The sequence below is a fragment of the Siniperca chuatsi genome, linkage group LG12 (assembly GCF_020085105.1).
Source record: "Siniperca chuatsi isolate FFG_IHB_CAS linkage group LG12, ASM2008510v1, whole genome shotgun sequence".
Classification (NCBI taxonomy): domain Eukaryota; kingdom Metazoa; phylum Chordata; class Actinopteri; order Centrarchiformes; family Sinipercidae; genus Siniperca; species Siniperca chuatsi.
Window position 1 is genome coordinate 20,784,772 of NC_058053.1, and position 25,147 is coordinate 20,809,918.

General features: G+C 39.6%; 1 protein-coding gene across 5 annotated transcripts in view; it reads right to left on the reverse strand.

Annotated features, from left to right (window-relative positions):
- Positions 1 to 25,147, reverse strand: part of fgf14 (fibroblast growth factor 14) — a 105,985-nt gene that overhangs the window by 30,064 nt on the left and 50,774 nt on the right. For 3 of the 5 annotated variants that reach the window (XM_044216037.1, XM_044216040.1, XM_044216039.1), the window contains exons 2-3: positions 1,889 to 1,999; positions 535 to 638 (exon numbers count right to left, since the gene is read on the reverse strand). In XM_044216037.1, coding sequence (XP_044071972.1) covers positions 535 to 638; positions 1,889 to 1,999 — 215 coding nt within the window. Of the gene's footprint in view, positions 1 to 534; positions 639 to 1,888; positions 2,000 to 9,357; positions 10,768 to 25,147 lie in introns of those variants that run through there. The other 2 variants (XM_044216038.1, XM_044216041.1) reach the window with 2 other exon arrangements.

Consider the following 25,147-nt stretch of genomic DNA (forward strand, 5'->3'; position numbering starts at 1 on the left):
CCAAAAGATTGATACTTTGTAATGTACTCTGTAATAGCATGAAAGCAGATCCCATGTGAGAGAGCAAAATATGTGTTCCTCCTGAATTATGTCACCTGACATAAACGTTTTTTTCATATGGAATGAAAACTCTGGGGGCATTTAACCTGATCAATAGAAATCTGCATGGATTAAATTTCTGCTTAACAGGATCCCTAACCTTCAGTAAAATGCAATTATCCTGTTGCAGATGTGGTAAATATCTGAGACATGTTCAGTGCCCCTTATTGGAAATTGTGTCTTGCTTGCCGTGGAAATTGATGAATTTACCTATGTCAACATCTATATTTGAAACTCATAATTTGATATTATTTATATGTAAAAACACACATAGTATAGATACAAACATGCCTTAAATCAGGACACATATTTGGCATAATGCATTATGATTGTGTGTAATGCAGGTTTTTGTATGCCCTTGTGTTTAAACATGATCAAGTACATTTTCAAGACATGCGCAGATATTTTGACAACAGAATAGAATAGCCTGCTTACTGATGTGTACAGATGGCCCTCCCCATTCATGGCGATGTATAACCCTGTCTTCACGGACTGAATGGCGACAACTCTGAGGCCCACAGGAATAAGGTTGAACAAAGCTGAAAAACACACATGTGAACAGGCATACACCCAGATACATAAAAATATCACCAAACATCATTACCCTAGACAGACCTAACCATTAATTGAATGTTAAATTCACTGTACACTGAGAGAAAAACATTATTGTGTAATTCATCATCCAAATACAAGCTGCCTATCATTAATGCTTCACAAAGTATGGATACTATAATTGCTAGCTGTTGCATTTAGGTAATCACTGAAGATGAATTGCAGCATGGCCGGTGAACGTGACTAGCCTAGCATAGCCACCGCCACCCAGAGCTACCTGACAAGTAGCCATAATTGAGGCCCCCACTGGTGTGTGGCAGATTTAATAGCCCTTTTGTTGTTGTAGCAGACTCCTTGGGCCTGGTAGGTAATGGCTGTTGTTTGTACTGGTGAGAAACAACAGGACTGGTCTGGTTATGACATTAAGTGTGTGTATATGGGAGACTTAAAGGCACATAATGGCCTCTGCTGACCCTCTAAGTAATTGGTATTGGCAGATTTGGAGTCTGTGGGAAGGCTGAGAGAATTATTGCGTGACCATTGGTTTTTGGTGGCTTTTAGCCAATTTCAAAAATGCAAAATTTAATGTGGAGCAGTCAGTGCCAACACTTAATTTGATCTTGGAGTTTTAATGATATGATATATCCTTTGTGCACACTATATGTATTGCCCACTATTTAAATAAGTCCCTTCAGCCTATCAGATGTGTCCTCATGGTGACAGGAGAAAGTGATACAATGTAGAGTGTCAGGCTAGCGTTAGCACCAAGCACTGAAATGAAATTAATCATCTAGCCTGAAGCGCTAGAGGAGCAGTGCCAGAACCAAGCTAATAATACCTTTTTCTCCATGTTAAGCCTACTGTTTCCTGGTCCACTTTCCCTCCCAAAGAGGAGGATAAATCTGTGTGATCTTATAGCTGCCATTTAACAAAACACTTTTGCACCTAAGGCTGAAAAATGAGGGAAGGTTGAAGGTTAGATAAGCGTGAGTGGAAGGTGGCTGGTTCATTTCCTGCACCTGGAGGATGAATCTACCAGGAAGTGAGCAATGCACTTCCCGGAAAATAACGTTTGTGCTCAAGGGACCTACACAGATTTTAAGTACCAGTAACTTGTTAGTTTTCAACTATAGCTGATTTATATTTCAATGTCCTCTGTTAGAAATTCTTCAAATGTTTCTAGACACCTATCAAATGTTTGATCTAGAAGGCCAACAGACACAGTCAAGGTACTCACAGGAATTACTGCTGTCATCCTTGGTCCCATCAAGAGAGCCATCGGGGTTCATTTGCAAGTAGTATCCCTGCCTGCAATATAACCTGGTCACTATACCCTTGAGCTGGGGATCTGCAGGAGAGAAAGGGGGAGGAAGGAGGGAGAAAAAACATTAGCAATTATCAAAATGATGAAAAGCTTGTCACAAGGATTGCTACAGGAAACCAAATGAGCTTCAAGAAATTAACTAATTGCTTTAACATAGTAAATATATTGTAATACGTTGTTTTCTCAGGGTTTAGAACTACAAAACACCATGAAACACTGCGAAGAATGACTCGGTGTCTTCTGTGAATGTTCACAGGCAAATCCCACAGCCAACTTTCTGGGCACATAAGCCCTGTCCTGCTCAGAGATAGGCCATCCAATTATAGGCAGCAGAATTAATCTGTGATCGCCTGACTCCCATAATGAACCCAACAGCACCCTCTCTGGGTCCTTAGTGTGTAGGATGCGAAAGTGTCTGCGCGCTGTCCCTTCCAGCTGACCCAACAGGGGAATTAGCCACATATCGACTGTAAATAAATCACTGCTGCTGTTAAATTGGCCAGCGCCACTGCAGCTCAAGCAGTCATGTTGCAATTTAGTTGGCATTTCTGTGGGTTTGTAATAACACGAAAAAATGTGACAAAAAGTGAAAATGTAAAAAGTAAAGGAACAGAAAACTTAAAAAGATTTAATAAACCTGTGTGTGGCTGCACATTGGGATGTTCTCTGGAAAAATATTGCTTGTGCTCAAGCCGTGCACCAGTATTTCTTCATCTGGGTGTGTGTGTGTGTACATGTGTTTGTGTCTGGTTGTGTGCATAGATAACCACTGAGGTCATATACCATCAACATTAGCCTTATTGTAGAGACAGCCATCACACCAGATTTCATTCTAAGAAAGCCCTGGGGAGGTGAACAATCAACTTCACCTGGGCCTAAACTGTGCTCCTTGCAAGCAATTGTGTGTGTGTGTGTGTGAGTAAGATAGAGAGACAGACAGAGAAAAGTAGAGAAAAAGAGAGAGAACATGGCCACAGAGGAGAACTCAAGAGGTCTTGCTGAGGGCAGAGAGAGGCTTTTTTTCTGTCGGTGTACAGCTCAAGGCAGTCTCTTTTGAAATGGCTCTGTCGAGTGATGGCATTAGGTAGCGCTGAGACCTTTCCCTGCTGCCTGAAAAGGGGAGAAAATGCCTCTCTGCTGGTGTATCCGAGCAATACCTCTACAACAGCATTCAACAGTGCTGCTTTGTTGCCTCACCATAACAATGAAAAGGTGGCCAAAACAGAATCTGACTGTCAGAGTACCTCCGCTACACATTGAGCAGGCTGACAGGACGGTAACAGTATCTCTCTGGTTTACAATAATACAGTCAAATCTGCTGCAGACGTTTCATCAAGAGACAGATGTCACTGTGAAAACGTCATCCAATCTCTGTTTGCTATGTTTAATATCTGAGTAACTTATACTGTAGTAGGTGTTTTCCTTGAGTAACAACCACATTCTGACTCTGATACCCACCTGCAACTTCATGTTAGGGCTGCAACTAATGAAAGATTTATTTACAATTAAGCTGTAATATTTTTTTTCTAATTCATTCATTCATTAAGAATTAAAGCCCATTTCTGCCAGTAAAAAAAAAAAAATCTTATTTAAGGCAAAATTATGAGATAAAAAGTAAAACTTTGTACATAGTACATCCAATTTTTGACTTTTTATCTAATATTTTTTACTTATCAGGAAAGTATTTTATTTTATGGCAGAAATGGGCTTCCACAGTTTACTGTATAAAATGTCGTAAAATAGAAAAAAAAATGCCCATCACAAGTTTCCTGAGCTCAAAGTGACACCTTGTTTTGTTCAACCAATAGTCCAAAACCCAAGGATATTCAATTTATAAATGCTATAAAAAAAGAAATGTGAAAAGAGAAAAGAGAAAGAGAAAAATCTCCCATTAGAGACGCTGGAACCCAGAAACGTTTGGTTGATAAATGACTTTAACAACTGCTAATTAACCAGTCATGTTGCAATTTAGTTGGCATTTTGTGGGTTTGTACTAACGCAAAGAAAAGTAAAGTGAAATATAAAAAATAAAGGAATAGAAAAGTAAAAGGGATACATTTTTTTAAAAAGCTACAGTACATGTGGGTGCACACTGGGATGTCTCTAGAAAAATCCTGCGTGTGGTCAAACTGTGCAACAATATTTCTTAATTTTCTTTCAGTCAGCTAATTGATTAATCTACTAAATGTTTCAGAACTTCTGTAATTCATATATCAGTCTTAATCCTTGCTCAACCTCTTTTCATTATTTCTCTGTCTTCCAGCTACTGCCACTGCAAAGGGAAGTAGAATATAATAACAATGGACATGGCTAAAGTCATTGATTAATTATGCTTTCAAACACATAAGCATTCAGCAAATCAAATACCATTCAGTACAACCTCAAGACCACACACATATTTCTCACAATCTAGTGACGGGGAGACGGGGGAGTTTTCACACAGCAGGGAGAACAGGAGACAAAAACACACCCAGGCACACAAACACAAGCTTTCCACACACAATTTCACATGAATTTTTAATGACTAACCAATTCCCTTGAGTAAATTCTCTTGTGCAGACACACAAAGTTGGTGAACCTGCGATCGATTAATGACTTTGATCAGCAGCATTTAAACAATGTGTCGCAGTGAGATTGATTTTGAAGACAGATCCATGGGGGACAATCTGTAATAATTAAAACTGCATAACTGGTTGCTGGCTGTGTGAATACTCCCTCTTTGTGTATGTGTGTGTGGAGATGAACTTGGCTCCTACATCATGCTATAAATCATGTGATGTTGGCTGTGTTCCCTGGGGCGAGGCAGCCAGTATATCACACACACACACACACACACACCTCCAGTTTCGAGCTACAATATTTCTGAGCTGCAGCAAGAGTGAGCCAAAATCTGTAACATTTTAGTTTTAATATATCTTACCAAATATGAATAAAACTGGATAGAAAAGTCATAAAGCAATAAGAAAATGTGTGAAATAATAAATTCAATAATAAATGGTGACATATAATCCCATTCAGAATGGGTGTCTGAATGAATATGTCCTGAATTCATGTCCTCGAATAACCTGTGCATTATTTATGACTGACAGTTTCACATCTTTCATGTATGCTAGTGCACACATAAGAGTGACATAATGGGTTTTATAATTCTTACAAAGCTTGCAACCCTTTGATATAACTCATGTTGAAGGTCAAATTTACTCATGGCCAACAGATAAACTGCTTCCGCTGGATTTCAGGTCATTTATTCTCTTACAAACCAAAATTCATTGAATATTCCTCATCATTTAAACTATAGAGACGTGCACTTATTTTTTTGTGCATTGTTTATGAAATATTGAGTAAGTGAGGCAGTTTATCAAATTGGAATGAGAGAAAGAGAACTGTCTTATAAAATTATGACAAAGGGAAAGACTTTAAGAATGACAGCATTTTCTGTTCTGTCAGACAAGCATGATATGGTGTATGCACTCTGCTTTGACTGCTTTGAAAATGTCTCGAGTAGAGAAGGTCCTTGACTCATTCGCCTTCTTTCTTCTGTTACTCATGGTGTTTTTGTCTCTTTTATCTCTGTTTCTTTCTCCTTGTCTCTCTGAATGTTCTCCCTCTGTAACGACCCAAATGGTGAAACAACAGTGCTGTTTATCACCGATGGACTATCCAGCCTCTATTACAGTTGGACTTTCCCAGTCGCACTGGTGTTAGTTTTTACAACAACGGCAATGTATGTTTCTAAATGCCATTTCTTTGTTTCTAGGGAAACAGAGTGGTGGTTTGGCAGCAGCAGGGGGTTTCCTTGGAAAACAACAAGCATCAGAACCGCAAGATCTCAAATTGTGTCGTTCTGCAGCAGAAGTCCTCTCTGCATATAAATTGAACTGTCACAGAAAGGTTGGGATTTCTTTTTTTCTTCCTTTTTAAAAGTGGCCTCCCTACAGCTCCCTCGTTCCTTTCCTGTCTTATTTTCTGTTGTGTCATTCCTCTGTCTGTGTGTGTGCAAAGACACATGTTCAGCTCAGTGCAAAGCAAACACAGCACATTGTATAAGGACACACACACGGGCACAGCTGCAGCAGCAGTTGTAGACTGCTGTCAGCCCTGTCCTGCCTGACCCACTTTGGATGTTTCTGGAATAGGAGAAGGGCTTTTCCAGCCTGCAAAAAGAAAAGCCCCTCTATGTTGCTTCTGTTGTCATGGAAAAGTAGATCAAGCAACGTTAAGCTACAGCACGACCACCCCTTTTCAATTTCTCTTATATCAACAACATCTCTGACATCTCAACAATAACTCATCTGATACAGCCAGCTCTGAAAGCTGACTGATGATGCACTGCTGTGTCCTGTCAACATACTCTTGAATAAACAGCCACAGCGCAGGAAAGTGTTGGGTTTCTAGATCATGTAAGCTAATCTAAATGGTCTGATCTATGTAACATGATTTAATGATCTATGGATCTAATCTAGTGAGATAATTAGAGCCAGAGCAGTGAGATTATGGGCGAGCCCCAGCTGGATGTGCCCTCAGCTCACTCACTGGGTTTGAATGTAATAGGATTTACAACTCACATCTAATCCCTTAAAAAAATCTGTGTGATCACTGGCTCCATGTCTGCTATCAAAATGCATGGATGATTTAAAATTAAAACTGATATGACAGAGGAAACACAAAGTGTTCCCAGCATATTCCCTCTAGTGTTGGACGAGGACAGGAAACCACATCTGTGCATACTAATGAACACGGCAGACAACACTTCATTTATTTTTTTTGTGTTGTTTATCTAGGTCTATGAGTACTGTCATAATAATAACATTTAAAAAACAAAGGGAAGATGAGGATACTTACTATAGATTTTTAATAAATTTTCTTTTAAGTGGACGTACATGCTCTGGCTCAAAAACACAATTTATGTCAGTGCCAATCAATACAGCCTATAAGAATAGCCAATCTAGTGTCCCACTCACAAGAGCAATACTCAAAGCCAAAGGGAATACTGGTGTTAGAGTACATTTCAGACACCTCCACTCCCTCGTCCTGACAGATCTCAGTGGGAAACTGAATGTGACTTCAATATATAATCATAGTCTGGATGGTTGGAAAGCTTCTCTGTTCTCTGCAGGCTCAGCTGTCACAGGTAAGCCCAGTGTCTTTCTCACCTGGGAAATGAAGACAACTGTGTATGTCTGCCTGTGTTATCACAACACATATGATCGGTGGTGCATTCGACTGTATTCACTCACAAAAAAGAAAGAAAAAAAAAAAGAGTCCTTCCGGGGGCCAATATTAAATTAAGCACACCAAACAAGCCATTAGTCTTCCTAAGCTGTGTGCTCTCGTGATAATACAGTAATAAGAGAGAAGAAGGGAGAGAAGAAGAGTGTGTGAGAGAGGTGTGGAGGGGTGAGGAGAGAAAAAGTGGTATATGCAGCATTTTCAAAGCAGCCCTCTGACAGCAAAGCCTGAGATCACTTGGTAAAGATTTTCCTAATTCTCATGGTGAGGGTGAAATTAATGAAGTAGATTCCCATTAGGCCTCTAATCACAAATAACACAAAATTAAAGCAGGAGAAAACACAGTGCTTGCCATGTGTTCTGATTAGAGCCTCAAAAATTAGGACAAAGTACCCATTTTAAAACAGCTTTCCCCTTAATTTTATTTTCATTTTTAGTGGAAGTGTTTTTCATCTTCCAGGCAGCAGGGTCATGCTTTTTGAAGCCTCACAACACAGTTCACCAACATCTGTGCTGGCACTGTGGATTATCATCATTATTCTGCGGGTCAGGGAGGCCCTAAATTGCTCTATAAAATGGCCGTTGCAGGTGTGAAGTTGACAAGTCATTTCAGGTTTGCCAATGCAGGTTGACTTGTCATCCACATGTCTGACTCACAGATTTATTTGGGCCAGATCTCAATTGTTTACACCCATGACATGCTAAAATATACACCACACCTAAAAAGCAGAGCCTTGTATGTTTTTTATATTGGCGTGGCCGGACATTAATTCCTCGACCAAACGACAGCATCGTCTGTCCACATCTCTGCTGCGGAGGCTGCTGGACACTACTGATGTTCAAATGAAAAGCGATACGCCACGAGCCAATTCCATGATGACAGAGGAGGACAGACAATTAGACATTAGACAAACATTGGAACAGCCACACACACAGATCCTAACACATGCACACAGCAGGCCTAAGCAGAAACTGCGGCCTGGAGGATATCTGATTATAATCTGCCATTCTGCTGCAACCTGACACATGTCCAGATGTGACCTAGGTGCTAATATAATATAATATAATATCGCTCTGGTTATACCAAAGCCATTTTAATCCTTATAATCACTAAGAGCTTGTGAAGGGGACATTTTCACTCCTTTTGTTCAATTCCAATATGAACACAAAAGGGGATGAGAGAGACTCAGCTATCAAAATGGCTCTCTTTGTGAACAAGATGAAAAACTAAACACTGCTTATATGTGCTTTGTTAAAACACAGATGCTGTTTTGTCGTGTGTGTGCCATAAAATTATGCAACATGGCGTTTAATCAGTTGGAGTTAAAGTATGTCTGGTGCAACAGGTTTGATACCTGATGATTCCAAGGGCAACATCTTTCACTAACAAGGGGAAATAATTGGGAGTAATTTCTTTCCCAACTGAATTATCCTAATTTATTTTTGTAAGAAACATTATCCTCACAGTTGGCACTGATTCCAGCAGTGAAATAATTGTTGACAGTGCTCTTTAACAATCTCAGGTTGCCACATTAGAGTAAAAATGTTCATGACATTCTCATGAGTGGAACGAATATTAGCTGGAGCAGTAAGAGCCCACTGGCCCACGAATTCGTAAAATTATGCGAGAAAAGATTATGTTTGAAAGGCATAACCTCCTTTCCTTGAGAGAATTTGACCTTTTTGCTTGCATATAAATGAGTTTCATTTCTGGCTTTTATGATGTGCTGTACTAAGCAGTTCAGCGAATCGTGTATGTGCTTTATAACGATCAAACCCTTTTCAGAATCGCCGAGGTGACAGCTCGGTAAACCTGTCTAAACCATTTGGTACAACTCGTCAGGAGCCTGTCAGTTACCTGGGACTGCATGTAAATCAGAGGCAGGTTTGTTATTTTCCACCAACTGGCCAATATACAAAACAAAATGTTTTCTCCCCCTCAAATGAACTTTTTACGCACAGAGGTGCAATTTGGCAAGTTTGTATAATCAGTATATTGTGTACTTTAACCACATAGGTGGCGATGCAATTATGGTTGTTAAAGGCCTAATTAGAGCTATCAACCAGTGGTTGAATGTATGCACATGTTTACATTGGATGCACAACGCTCTACGCCAACACAGCAGGCACCTTGCACACTAAAGTTCCCAGACCTTGTCTCCGTAGTCTCCGCTTCCTGAGGCCGAAGATGCGCACTTTAGAGAAGATGTCGACCAGGTTCCCATTGCATAGCCCCTTGTTCTTGTTGGGGCTCTTCCTACGTCGGTTGGTCGAGGGCCGGTCTAAATGCTGCTCCCGTGCCTGTCTCTTCTGTCTGATCAGCCCACTTGCGATAGCAGCAGCCATGGCTCAAAATGTCACAACTGCTCAGGTCCAGTCTGCACACGGAGCACAGACTACACAAACAGCCGCCTCTCAGAGCTCGCAGCCCGGGTCACAGTCCCATGGTGGCGGCTAAGTGGTCCGTTCCGTGGTGTCAAATGTCAAATATATATATATTTTTAGGAGCTGGTTTTCTTTTTTGTTCAAATACTACATGATAATTCCGATATTAAAACAGCTGTCATCATCACTCGAAAAATTCTTGGACATGATGGAAAAATGAGATCAGTTCATGCGTAATTCCATACATGCATCAATAACCATAGTCTTGAAGAGCTATGCCAAACTCACGCGGACCGAGATTTCAGAGCATTATTCATACCTGCACAGTGATGTTTTTGTTCATTGTCTGTGACACGTTCAGTAGCATCGCCTCCATAAATGTCCAATACCGGCTGCAGCGTCCTCACAGCACGTTCACCCACTCTTTCCTCCTTTCACCCTCCGTTTTCTCCTCCTTCTGCCAGACGAGGTTACTCTATCAGAAGTCGTTGTTTGGGTGGCAGTGGGGACGCTTGTGCATGTGCGCCGGTATTCCGGCAGCAATCAAGCAAATGCAGGCGCCTCCTGAGAAGATCACCTCTCGTGTGAAAGCACAGCAGCCCGGGCGAAACGAACTCCAAGTTTGCAAAAGGCAATCCGCGACAGCGACTCTGCGGTGACTGATCAACAGTCACACATTGGCAGATGGAAAGAAATACGCAACGGTATAACAGTTATAAATTGATGCAGCAGGCTACATTAATGCAAAGTTATATTCCAAGTACCTGCCGATCTGCCGGATAACGTTCTCAAAACATATTTTCTTCACCGTATCCCACAAACACAGGCGGCTTGGCGCGATAGCAGCCACGGAGGAAAAAACATAACCAAAGCTGATCTAAATCCTGTGGAGATGACGTCTGCATTGTGTGACAAGCTGCATACAAATATATAAACTTAAAACCCCTGGCGATCAGCAGACACTTCGGCCCAGTAGATTTTCCTATAGAGCTCACGGCGTGGGAGAAGTAGCCAGTGCGTAAAGGGATTAAGGAAAGTAACGCCACTGATATACAGCCCAATTTATTTTCCCACGCTCAAAGAAAAAAAAAACGCAATAGGAAGCGGTGATCACTCGTTTCAGTCTATATACCCTAGATCAACAAATCCTTCCCACCAACAAGTCCTAACCACTCGTTAGTACACGCCTGAGTGAAGAGGTTGGCCTTCCCCACTCCCTCCCTCCCTCTCCACCACCAAGCCCCTGCTTGAAGGGGAATGAGCAGCCGGGTGTTGATGCTGTCATTGGATGGTAAGGTTTTATTCTTGAACGCTTCCGTTTTGGTTCTACAGTACATTTACTTTAAAATGAGACAGCTGCTATGAAACACTTTTTGCTTAATAACTGGAATTATAGAAATGTTAATACAAAAGGACTACTGGCAGAGTGGCATTTGTTATTTATTTCACCTCACTGTTTCAGTCAAATCTGCATAGTTTAAATAAAAAAAATCCAAGTAGATTACAATGACTTGAAATACTAGTTACTGCATATGTGGTAAAGAAGCACATTCATTTGGTTTTAATTGCGAGCCCTTCAGACTGCTGCGCGCTCCATTTGCTCTGTGGTTTCAGCACCACGCACAGCACCGCACAATGATGGAGGGAAACGTTTCCTTCAGTCGGACGTCATAACCTTTACTCGAACGTCCACCAGAGACTGCAGGATCTCTCATGTGAACCACAAGCAACTGCAGATCCACTTAATGCACCACATCACCTTATTTCTCTATTTAGATGATGAACTGAACGTGTCGGTTCCACACAGCACAAGATAAAATATTTAATCATTTTCTTGTTTGGGGTGAATATCATCTAAGTCTCAATCACAGGCAGATAAATTAAAACTCAAGAGAGCCATCTGCTGTTTGTGGCTGTAATTAAACTCATAGGCTCATAGGGGACTGGAGCGTTACATTGCATTGCCCTGGTGTGCGCTCATTCTCCGCACGCCAGACGCACCTGTTGATACCCAGCTGTGCGGATGTGAGAATATAGGGTGGTTTCAGACACACAACTATAGAGGGATCATTCTTGTTCATCAATTTCCATTAACAGCAAAGTGTGTCAGAGAAAAGATGTCATTTAAAAACAGAAGACTGGTGAAATGATAGCGTTGTCCCTGCGTGGCAACTGAAGATATACTGCCTACAGAGTTAAAATGTACACAAACTATGTTATAGATGCCTTGTCAAATTCACATTAAGGGGTATTTAAAATCATGCTTAGGTATGTGCACCGGTGGTTAGGTGCCTTTCCCACCCCCCTCATCCCACTCGAGCTCGGGCTGGGGATGCACACAGACTTGATGTCCCTTGGCAATTCACAAGCCTCCTGCTCTGCGGTGCAGTAGGAGGCACTGCAGTTAACGCTCCAACCAGCAGCGGACACTGTCAGCTCAACAATGGTCCCTCACCCACAACAACTTGCAGAACAGCACTGTCACAGCACCGCTTCTGAATCAGAGAGGGTTTCTATTTCCCTCACATAGATAATCGATCTTCTTCAGTTACAATCATATAGGAGTGGGGTACTTTTTTTTTTATGTAAAATGGCCTCTAAAAGGAAAATAAAGGACTATGGCATATTATCCTGCAGGTTTAGCCAATCTTAAGCAGCAGGATAGTATTAGACTATGTTTGTACATTGCTTTTTACAAATACTTAATTGAATGTACTGGATGATGACGAAAATATTAGAGCTTCCCCAGCATAACTCCAGAAATTAGCAGTCTTTTTTTTAATATCACAGTTTGGATTAAGAATTTGGCAAATAATGAGCTTAAAAATATGAGACAAAAGGCAAAAGAGATACAATGTGAAAGTATGTGCTACAAAATTAATTTGGACCAAAGACAAAAGTTATTAAACTGTGGGCCTATGTAGTAGTATGATCTCATATTCTTTGTTTTCAACAGAGGCATAAATAATTTGGGACAATACTGAAGAGGAGAGGAGAGGCTTTGCACTGTGGCTTGCACCTTTTTAGTCACACAGCGTGAGGTTGAATGCATGGACAGTCAGACAAGCTTTCTACAGATAGCACAGACATGCACATGCAAAAGTTTTACCACAGCACATACCACGAGAATGCTTTTTATATCAAACAGAAAACAATAAAGGGCGTCAAAAAGCACATCAAAACCCTGTGAAATATTCATTCATGAAGCAAAACAAGGGCACACATACCTACATTTTTTTTCCTCCTACATGTGAACGAATGAGTGTCCATGGCAGTCCCATTCCAAAGCCCTCTAAGCCAAGACCTTTTCCTGTGACTTCTAGTGCCCCATTTATACTGCCCCTTCTAAGACCTAACATGGTTACGGTGAACTGACAGTCTGCCCCAAGCTGTTCACATTCATTTGTTCAAAAACACTTCATTCTTCTTTAAGTTAGGTCACAGAGAAAAGCAGTTTGATTAATACATTTGGACATTTCGTCCGAGACCACAAATGAAAGAGGACTAAATGTTGCCTCAGGATCTAATTTGCAAGAAATTAGCCTGTTGCAAAGAAGACACGTGTGAAATACTGTGCATATCATCTTGTACTCATCTGTTATCAATACATTCTTGACACCGAATACCAGAGACCATAATACCAACCAAAGCTGACCTGTATGGAAAACATGGAGACCTAAATACACTAAGATTCAGCGAGGCAGAATCTGACGCAGACTTGCAAAGCCACAGCCTCATCAGGTCAGAACATTTTAATCCAATCTCCTCTGAGGAAATTACATTACTCCTAGTTGCATGTCCTGCTGCCGAGGCAAAGCAAATGTCACCCAATGGAACTGGGGTAAACAACCTCTTTGATTATTGCTATTACTTTGCTTTGGGCCCATGTTCTTTTATCACCCGTCTTGATAGGAAAAACAGTCAATGGGACTCAGCACTTCTCAGGCCCAGTGCAATAAAAGAAGCTTAACTTAAGCCAGAATCAAATCACATTGCGTTATCAAAGACAGAGAGTTAATTTAATTTGAGATGAGTAATGATTTTGCTTAGCTAGGATTCTGTGTCATTTTCTTTTCTCCCTTGTTTTTTCTCCTTCCCCATGCTTCAGCTGTTTAATCATTGAATATCACAAGTCCATCTACTGAAGCAATAAAAGCTTACAGAGCCGACTTATGGACTGTGAGTACTCTACAGTGCATGTGTGTCTCATTTGTTTTGATGAGTCCAAGCTAATCAGAGAGCTAAGATAGACGAGTACACATCAAGAGCCTGTAAGAGGGAATGAAAATGGAATGTTAAATGGTCCCAATTAAGAATGCATGGCAAAGCCCTGGAGTTGGGCAAGGGCCAGAAAGTTCAGGGGGTCATTATAAATCATGCTCTGGGGATCAAGAATATCTGAACTAAATATTATGGTGATCATTCACTGTTATAATCACGATATAGTTCACTGTTTAGTGAGTTTGCCCTTTTAATAGTATTAACCAAGTGTCTACTGAGAATTATTATAGTCAAGTAAAGTAAAAGCACATTTTAAAAACACATTTGGACAAAAGTGCTTTACAGAGACAATCTTAAATACATTTAGAATAAAATATAGCAATCATGTTGTCATATTAATTACTGAGAAAAAGCCACTAAAATTATAGTTGAGATCCAAAGGTTTCCAAAGATACCAAATATGTCAGGCTGAATTTTGGGGAAAAGTGTCTAAAATTATGCACAAGACATCTAGAATATTTCCATTTGTTGAAAGAGTGCAGCCATTAAAAACATGGAGTCTTGGGGTTTGATATATAATATTTTCCTCAGTGTAAACATCATACAGCTTCAGTGAAGAGCTGGAACAAACAAACAAACACAATCTATATGAAATACTGTCAGGCAGTGTAGAATAAGATGTTTTTAGCAACCTTAAAGCTCCTGTCAGCAGCAATGGAAAAGGCTTCATCACCTTTGGATTTTGACTGGGAACGTGGGATGGCGAAAAGTAACCAATCACAAGATCTGAGGGGTCTGGAGGTGGAATAGAGGCTGAAGTCATTGGAGATACAATCCATACTGTGTCTATACAGTGCTTTTAAAAACAGTGCTTTATACTTTACATTTATAGTGGATTTAAAGTATCCCACAATTCAAAATAAAAACTAGTGTAAAATCAATGGTCACTAACTCAACAGCTAAACACCACTATGCGTTGCACAGACCAAAAAATGTAGTCTCCTACATAGTATTTCTTATTTAGTGAATAATTGAATGATTTCAGGTACAGTCAATGAAGTGACATGATGGCGCAGTATTCAATCCCTTCTTGTGATTATTGCCCTTCATTTGTGAGGGTTTCCTCTGGCTATTTCCTACCGCAGTCTCATAACATGCAGGTGAATGAATGAATGAATGAGCTTGCTGGAATGATCAACTTGACTTTATTGACAACAAGACCGCTCCTACTACACTGTCAATGAATAATATATTTGAAAAGGTTAGAAAACAACCCTAGAGAGATTTAGTTCCAGATGAGTGAAGGAGCGGATACATTAAGTCTCTGCTCACAGACCTTTAAATAGCTGGTTCATCATCTCATACAGAGTGTCACAAAATCATTTAAATGTACATCACATAATTGCCGCTAGGTGTACTAAATATGCCACCAGAGAATATGTATAGCCACATTACAATATGTCTCTCTGTTGTGAGCATGATGGAGTGTTGCCCCTCCCCCAGGGATGAGATTAGAGTGGGTCTGAGCTGTGGAGCCCTCCGACAGAGACATTAATGAAACACAGTGGCTTCAAACTGTGAGCTCCACTCACAAATAGCTTACTCCCAGATTTAAAAAAAAAAAAAAAAAACTTAGTAAACACTGATGTTGCTGAACAACAGTAAAACAAGATCTACAGTAAAACAAGATCAACTGCCATGCATGGCCTCCACATGAACAAATCAGAGAAGGGGGGTTGGAGGTTGGGCTTGTGGGAAGGAATGATTGGACATTATGTTAAGTTGGGGGTCTCATAATGACATCTTGATTGAATTGTGAGTTTCCATGGTGATAACGCGAACAGAGAAACCTAATTAAGTCTTCTTGGTAACTATAACTTTGGACAGAAAGGTCAATTGGTGAAAAAAAATGTGGCTTTTTTCGCCATCTACTCTGACTTTTGCACGTTTAAAGAAAACCTGATTACAGCAATTGGGTATGAGTGCCAGTGATTGAACACAGCCCTGTGGCCCCTCAGCAGCAGTGATTGGTTAACTACCAAATAATAGCCCAAATCACAACCCAGTTATGTTGTGCATAATTTGGGATGTAGCAAAATGAGGGTATTTAAGGACACTAATGTGTGCAAACAGACAACTATAAAGACAGGGATGCAAATGAAGAGGAAAATCACACACCAAGGACCAAAAGCCAGACATGCAGAGGTAAAACAACACTGTTACAATTCACTGAGGAGTCAACATGCTGGTCACACACATCCTCTCTCTTCTCTCTCTTTCTGACTCATACACACACATACTGCTCCATCCTTTGCTCCTATTTTAAGTCTGCAGCAGTGATGGAATGTGCCTTGTCAGCAGCACTGCAGAGTGAGGTTCCTTGGAGAAGCCCTGGGCAGTGTGGGAGAATATCAATTAGTCCAAACCCCTCTTGCAAGGCCTGCTTCCGGAGCTCAAGGCTGACACCTAGAGCGTATAGGTGTGTGAGTGTGTGTGAGTGCAGGCTTTATTGTTTATTTCTCAGTGAGCAAATGTGTTGGTGCATGGGTGTGTAAGTAAGCACAGGCAATGTGTGTGCCCACTTGCAAATGCATAGAGTGCATAGGTGAGCACATTAATATTGATAATTTTGTGAGGCAGGTGAAGGACTTGGGTGTACTTTGGTGCTGAAAGGCTTAATAGAATGGTAATGAGGGTGATGTCAGGTCAAGCCAAGCTCTGTTTGTGAATTCAAAGATGTGATATGGGGAAAATCAGGTCAGTGAATGCTACTGTGAATGTAAAAGATAGTTTGGTTGTGTCTAAAAAACACAAGCTTGCAAACACATAATACAGTTAAACAGGTTAAATTCGAAAGGATGCATATTTTAAGACAAAGGGGAAGGTATTTTTCTGTTTAGTCTCTCAACAAATACACTGTGTGGTCAGTGCCTTTTTTTCCCTAAGCTGGCTCCCTGTCAAGCTGCAGTCCACAGATGATACCTGATGTGAATGCAGGCATAAGAAGCCCACATGTCCATCAGAATCCCTGCCTACATTTGACAGCATTACCACTACTGACAGCTCTTACACATTTCTGTCAATTGACCCCACACACTTGTCAAACACATATACAGAGGAAGGTATTCTCCTTAGAACAAACACAAATCAAATAGCATGAAAGAGGAACCAGGGTTTTTGATAGAAGTTCCAGAGGAAATCCATTCCTACATTCACAAGCGCAATATTTGCCTAATTATAACACTAAACTTCAATACTTACCAAATGAAACCCTAGCCCTAAATGAGAAGACAGTTGTTGAGATTGGTGGTGGCTATCGCCCAATATCCAAACTTCCTTTTTTAGCAAAAATCCTAGAATCCTTGGTCAATTTACAGCTACGTGCCTTTATTTACTCACAAAACTTACTACAGCCACAGCAGTCTGGTTTTCGCCCAGGTCACAGCACAATAACAGCGGCAGTTTCAGTCATTGATAACATTGTCTCCTTCATAGATAAAAAAAAACTATTTTGTGCTGCCCTCTGCATTGACCTCTCTAAAGCATTTGAGAACTTCGATCAGAAAATCCCACTCTAAAACTACAGTCTATAGGTCTAGATGAAGCCACGCTTAATTGGTTTCACTCACCGAGAGAACTCAGACTGTTGATGGTACTCAGTCAAGCCATCTTACAATTAGAAATGGATTGCCACTAATGTTGGCAAAAATTTTAAATTAACATTAGCAGTACAATAGACCGTTCACATTACAACGAAGTATATTTGATTCACTGTTCAAAAATATTGCTTAGCTTTACATGAATGAACTACCGTACTAGAAAAAGATTGGACTTTATAACTATGCTTTGCATATTAATTATAAACTTTCTTTATGACAACATGACAAATGTCCTCTTGTTCATGAAACCATAACCATAAAAAATTACACCTCCATGAAATATTATGTCTAATAAGTGTGTTTCACATCGCTCCTGTTTTAATGTTTCTTTCCTAGAGGTCTATTAAGGTGTGCTCATACGATATGCACCATAGATCTTCAATGAGACAGTGTGTGAATGGGACCACAGCCACCCTTGATTGAGAACAGCAATCCAGTTTTCCCCAGGAGATAATGAAAGACTAATGATGTCTGTAATGACCAAAGTTATGACGCTAATCGTCATTATCTTGGGTGGCACTTTGACTGCTGTGACCCTCTTGGCCCTGAGAATAAAGTAAGAAAAAACAGATGATACCCTGCCACTACAGAAATAATGTGTGTATGCGCCAGTGTTGGAGCTAATGGAGGTGACAGGGGGACAAGGAGTGCAGTGATAAGCGTGAAGTGACGGGGTTAATACTGTAGTATGACAGCAGTCATTAACCGGCAGACATTACCACACACTCAGACACCCGATAATACTGTCACAGATCAAATGTTACCAAAGCGCAGAATATATCAATTACTTCACGCACTGTATCCCAGGATCCACTCAGTCTTATGAGAGGTGTACCACAGTGCTGCTATTGTTAGTCTGAGATCCAAGATTAAGTCCAACTCCATCCAAATTACAAACAATAACAATTTAAGACATGTTTTTTTTTCAACTATAATCCCGTAGTTTTCCATTTAAAAATCAATTCAAGAATTAGTAACCGTGTCATTTCTTCTTTCATTTTAAGTTTTAACTTATTTAGCAGACAGTTAGACTTGTATTTGAACAGGCTGCTGTACCAATAATTCATCTGGTCCTACTATTTACTAGCAGGATTGTGTCACTCTTGTCACTGTGCTGTAATCCATGCTTTTTACCAAATTAATTTAGTATCAGACATTGCTAGGTATATTAGCCTATATTTTCTGTCACATTTTACTATATATGATATCTGTCACTTTTGTTTCAGTTATTCTAATAATTACGGTCAACACATTCACATACCTACAGACACACACAAAATATATATATTTGAATACACACACCTAAAATCACCCGTTGGAGATTTGTTCATGAGCTGATAAAATACCCTCATGAAGCTCATTTGCTTTTTACATATTTTCAACAACATTTGGAGAAGCCAGTGCAAACAAATCAACTAGCTAAATGATGTAAGGCACTGATCAGATTCTCTTTGGAAAAAGAAATGCTGCTCAAAATGTTACAACAAAATCAGTCAAGAAGTTGCCTTTTGAGGTCTGCTCCATGTTGACACAGCTCACTACATCTTTTCAGTTGATGCTACTGTAGTTTGAGGTAATGCAGATCACTTGTACCTTGCAGATTGATATATACTTGATGTCAAAAGTCAAAAGTGATGATCGAAACTTAAAGGGACAAGAAACGTTTTACTGTCTCTGAAAAGCAAAGTAGAAGTTGTATTTAGACAATCCATGTGGTGTGGATAAAAGTTTAGATTTAGTTCAGTTATAGAAGAACATAAGTTCTTTTATTTTGGGGTTTATAGAAAAAGAAATCTTAGAGTTTCTTGGAGATCAGCTGGGTTGATGGCAAAAGTTAACATAATGTGTAGTTTTCACTTAATTAGCCTAGTACTTGCTAACTTGCCATATTAAATCACTGGAATTAGTGACATTATGGCTAATAATAATAAAGCAGCAAAAAAGACAGTATTTGCCAACTCAAAACATTGTGGCTCCACAAGTTCACCATAATCACCATTCAGATGAATGTGGAGCTTTTTGTACCGATAACACTTAACACACAGAGCAACTCACTGGTTGATGTTGCTCACGGTATAAATTATGTCAATACTGCTCTTAGCAAAATTATTAACATGACACATATCGCTGTATAGTTTGTTTGCTGGGAGAGAGTTGAATTCATATACTCGTGGTAGATATACCAAGGCCTTGCAACCTGTCAAACAAAATAAGTGCGTTTGGTGTACAATTATCCAGCTCATTTGCTACATCTGTTTTGTTGCAGCAAAGCACTGCTCTGTATGCAGTATGTGTCATGCCAACTTCACATAATCTGCACCTCTGGAAGTTTATTGTTGTTTTAAAATGAGAATGAAACTGCAGACCCTTCTGGGGTGATTTTGACCCTCCTGTCAAGCTTCAATTGCTTTACTACTTACAAATTGCTTTACTACTTTTCTGCCACTAGAGCGCAGTACAGAGCTCAGCAGGACACTGCCGCAGAATTACAGTGTTGATCAGGGAGAGACAAACTGCTCTGCACAGAGAATATTATTCTGCAGCTCTATTATAAACATCTGTTTCTAAAACAAAGTTTACAAGTCTTGTGATGGCTTCTACACTGACAAAAAACAAAAGAGTTCCCACTAAATGGAACCCTATCAACTTCAATTTGCAATGGAGCAACACATAGTGCTTTGTCCTATGTTTAATTCACTGGATCTTTACACACTAACATGACAGACTGTTACTTTTCCAGAAATTTACTCTGACTTTAACCACTATATTTAGATTTTGTACCATCCACTGCATTTAGATTACCAGCTGTCAAAGCTCTAGACTGAACTAAAACTGGAACCCTTTTACAAGAAACAAAACATTTGTCTTAAGACAACCAAGATGCCCTCAAGTGGCCAAACCAGGCTACATCACAGATGCTGTGTTTGGACGTGTGTGTCTGATAATGACATTCCATGGTGTCCAACGCTCAGTTGATTGATAGATAGATTGCTCACTTGATAAACTGATGAACTCATACAGGTTCTGACAACATGATGAAAGCAGTGGTGAACTTATGACCTAACTAGAGGAAGTGAGGCTGTGTTGTGAACAGTAACTAATATTAGAGTCAGTAAGCCATAATGTGATTGTGGGTTTCTGGGTGCTGTAAAAGACTCATTGATCCCCTTATATTGCCAACTGGTATGGTGTGTGTGAATGAGATACATGGAAAGAAAGAGCAAAAAAAGAATAAAGACAATGTTAGAAATAAAATAAAAAAGAAAGGAACAAGGAGCATTTGTTTTCAATTGTTATGTCAAATGTTATGCAGTGCAGGCACAGAGGGCTTTATGATATAGATCAGAGCCTTAGGACACACTGTTTCCAACAGCGGTCAGTGGTGCAGTGCTGTATGATCACACTGCACACACACACACACACACACACACACACACACACACACACACACACACACACACACACACACACACACTCACTGAGCTGGTCATTGTTAATGTGCACAGCCAGATGACGACAATTTGCACTGAGTTTGTGTGTTCTTGATTTAATGCAAAAAGCAGACATTAGCCTTTACCAATCAGTCACTGACTCTCCAACTGCACTTTGTCAAAACAAATCACTGAGACAGAATTACAAAGATGTCGATAATCTCAGGTCTTATGGAAACATTTTTAGACTTCATAACCTGTGGCAAATAGCCAAAGAAAGAGAAAATCAGTCTAAAGGTCTTGGTAGAGAACTAAGCTGTGCAGGTTAGAATAGAAAGTAGTCTCACAAGAAAAGCAGGTGATGCAGAAAAACATAGTGCGAAGACGAGCAAAATCAAAGCCTCAACACCATGCTTTATGTTTATGCCCCAAGGGCTTAATTAACATATATGCAAATCAGGATAATGAAATAATAATGACAGATATGTAGGCTTTATTAAAATGGAGGGATGAGTACCTTTAAGCTGTTTTTCACTCTGTGTCAAACTGAAAGATATAAAAGAGTGGAGGAAAAGATAAAAAAGCCCTCTGTCAAATAGTGTTTCATTTCCATGTCTGCTGTTAGGGCCTAATGAGAAATGACACATTTGTAATTACAGTGGACTATAATTAGTTGGTGTGTAAGTGAGATGCCAGAACCCAAGTCTTTATGACTGGGCTACATATGGGGGAGGGTATGTTAAACCATTTGAAATGTACTGTGAGTAGAAAATTACTTAAAGTACATGCGAAAAAGCTTTAAGATTGTAATTTCCACATGAAAGAAAATGGTGGAGTGGGACTTGATTTGAGAGCTCAAAAATTGGCAGGACAAAGCCTGCAATGTGGACATCGATGTTGGCCTTCACTGTACTGCTGAAGCTCACTCACCTCCTCCATCACGCCTACTTATAGAGGAGGTGGAGGAGGACGAAGAGGAGGGACATGTTTTTATCCTGGGCCTCAGGATATATAAGATCGAGGTTTTGGTAGAAAAGAAAACTGCAGATGTTGATGATGGTTTTGCAACTTGACACATCGCTGACCTCATATGATCGCTGCTACTGCCTATTAGCTTCAAGTGATACTCCACCCAAAATTTGTTTATTAGTATCAAAAATCATCACTTAACTTTGTATATTTGAGGTGGTTGTAAAACATTTGTTGTTTAGAAAGAGAGTGGCTTTTATCAGCTTGAATTCATGTTTGTTACATTGGAAATTACAAAGTGAAAATGAACTCATCCTGCAACATAAATCAACTTATTGTTAGACAGTGGTGGAAAGTAATAAGTACATTTACTCAATTACTGTGGTTATGTACAATTTTGAGGTACCTAAACTTATTTTTTCCATTTTATACCATTTTATATAATCCTATTATTTACTTTGCAGATTAAAATTTTACTAATAATGTCAGTTTATAAAATATATAGCATTGCTATAGATTAAACAATCCAGGGGTCTATAAAGTAGTTAAAAATCAGCTCCACCTCAACCAGCTACACAATTAAAATTCTGCTTAAATGTTAATGCATCAACAATAATAATCCACTTGATCAAATAACCAATAATATATATAATCATATAACACTCTAAGAGGGGACATTCTGTATATTAGTACTTTAACTTTTGATACTTTAGGTGCATTTAGCTGATAATACTTCTGTACTTGGAATAAAGTAAAATTTAAAATGTAGGACTTTTACAGTACTTGTAACGGAGTATTTGTACATTGCAGTATTGCTACTGTTTGTTCAAAACATACATCAAAACATCATTATATTGCCAAAATACTGATAAATACATATCTTCTCTTGGAACTTCTAGGAGGACATTAGTGCAACAAAGAAGCAGAATATCTATATTTTGAGGAAAATTAGTGGTTGGAATGCACTAGGCATATATATAGAATGACAGTGGAAAAGTGGATTGATGCTGCCGCAGTGGCTTCAGGAGGTTCTGTGAATGTTTTCATACTTGTTTTGACATGAAAACCTAACACCCATCGATTGTACCTACATGAATTCAAGCTGACCATAGCTACTACCCTTTGTGAATAAGAAAACTACAAACGAGTTCCCGGTCCATTTTTCACAATTCAGAATGACTTCCGGATGGGAGCCGAAACGTCTTGATTCTGACAACAGTGTCCAGATGACTACGACTGAAACCTTTTCTATGATAGAACACTCCTGGACGAATGAGGGACTACACCGTCTTATTTTGAAAAACTACAAACCTTTCACAGACAGCGTTCAGGTTGACATCGGGTGTGTATTTGATGGTCAAAAGAAAGATTTTGGGTTGAGCATAATTTTAAGGACAAACCAACAGGTTATATATAAAGGTTGCTCAAAAAGATATAGGATCACATTTTATCAGGTGAAATTCATATTTATACCCCAGAGTGCAAAATGGGCCGATTTAAAAGAAGCAGCAGTCTTTTTGGAATATAGCATATTGAGACTGATTAATGTTAAATTTATGAGGTAAAATGACTGAATGAAAAAATGAATGAATGATGAAAAATTACTCTCCTTTATATTATGCTGGTTTTGCACATTATCATTTTGCACTTTCTTACTATAACCAGTTTTCTATTTGCACTGTACCTTACACTGATATTGCAAACTGTACATATTTTCTCTATGCAACTGTATATCTTCCTTGCAAATATTCCTTCCTTCCTTTAGTGCTACTCTTATATGCCATGTCCTATTTTATTGTTTTATTCTATACTAATTTAAATATTTAAATATATTTGTTTATACATTTTCTGTGTGTGTAGTGTGGAGGGGGCTACAACTGCATTTCATTGTGAAATCCTGAATTGTAAAATGACAACAAAGCTGAACATTTTTGAAAAGCACATTTTAATAGAAGTAATCATGTACAGCAGGCAACCTACTGGCTAAACCATCAGTCAAAATAACATCACAGAGAATCATCTAAACAATGCATTGTTTGTGATGCAAAGCATGTAGCAGGTGACTGTGGTACAGCAGCGTCTATTTCCCAGAGGATGCATGTTTTTCTGTTAAACCGTTGTTTCAGTGTTTTTCCAACCGATAGGAGTTGACCTTTCGACACAGCTCTAAAAATAGCAACATCCTCAAATAAAGGGGAGCTCCTGGAATAAGTAAGATGCTTGTGAAGTACAGGTGCATACACACAAATGTCTGCACTCACAGAAGCTGATACACACATGCAGGCACATTAGCACACAGAAACCACATTGCCCTCTCCATCAGCCCCCCTGACACCTGGTCACTTTCTGCTCTGGGGAATGCGCTCCTTTCCTATCGATAAGCTTGAGTTAGATTGGTATAACTCATCTGTCTTATAGAGAGGTCAGAGTCTTGTCTCTCCACAGACTATAAGCAAACACACTGGTTTTTGTTGAGGAACAACAACTTTTAGCATGCATAAATGCATCTGTTCACAGCATAGTGTGCTATCCTCACTGCAGCTTTTGGTGATGACATTCTGGTCATTTCTGCTTGGCAAGAATAGAGAATGAATGCAAAGAAAGACTTCAGCCATTGGTCTGTACTTACAGTATACTCCTGGAGCACAGCAGTGAGGAGGAAGGTACTAATAGGATCACTGATCAGACTACAAACCCTTAACCACTGTATAGAATCCTATGTTCATGGCACAGGTAAAACCCCTCGCTCTTATGCAGGAGTGGTGACCATGAATGCACTCACCAAATTTCGTGGTAATAAGCACAATAAATTCTTAAATGTCTTGTGTGCAAAGTTAGCCTTAAAGCTGCACTAATCAATATTTTTATATTAACCGAAAAATGACTACATGTAGTTTTAATGGTGTTGCTCATAGTGACAAACCCACAGAATGATCATCTGACCCAGCAGTTCCCTCATCTCTGCAAATCATTTTAGTGTCTTTCAGCTCACTGTTTTGGTCTTACGACCATAACTCTCACTGCTCTCATCAAATTGCTTCCAGCAGCAGCAGCAGCTGTTTTCAGCGAAAAAAAAGCTTTCATATATTTCAAATTTAGCAACTAGCTGGTGAACATTGTGGGGCATTTAATGGCTAAAAAGCCTGATATTTCCCTCAGGAGTTGGTGAAGACCAAAACAGAGCTAAAAGGAGTCAACAATCACCAGGTGGCCAGATATATACGATTCAGAATTAATGTTAATGCTCCATATCTGCTGGATGTGCAAATAGGCATATT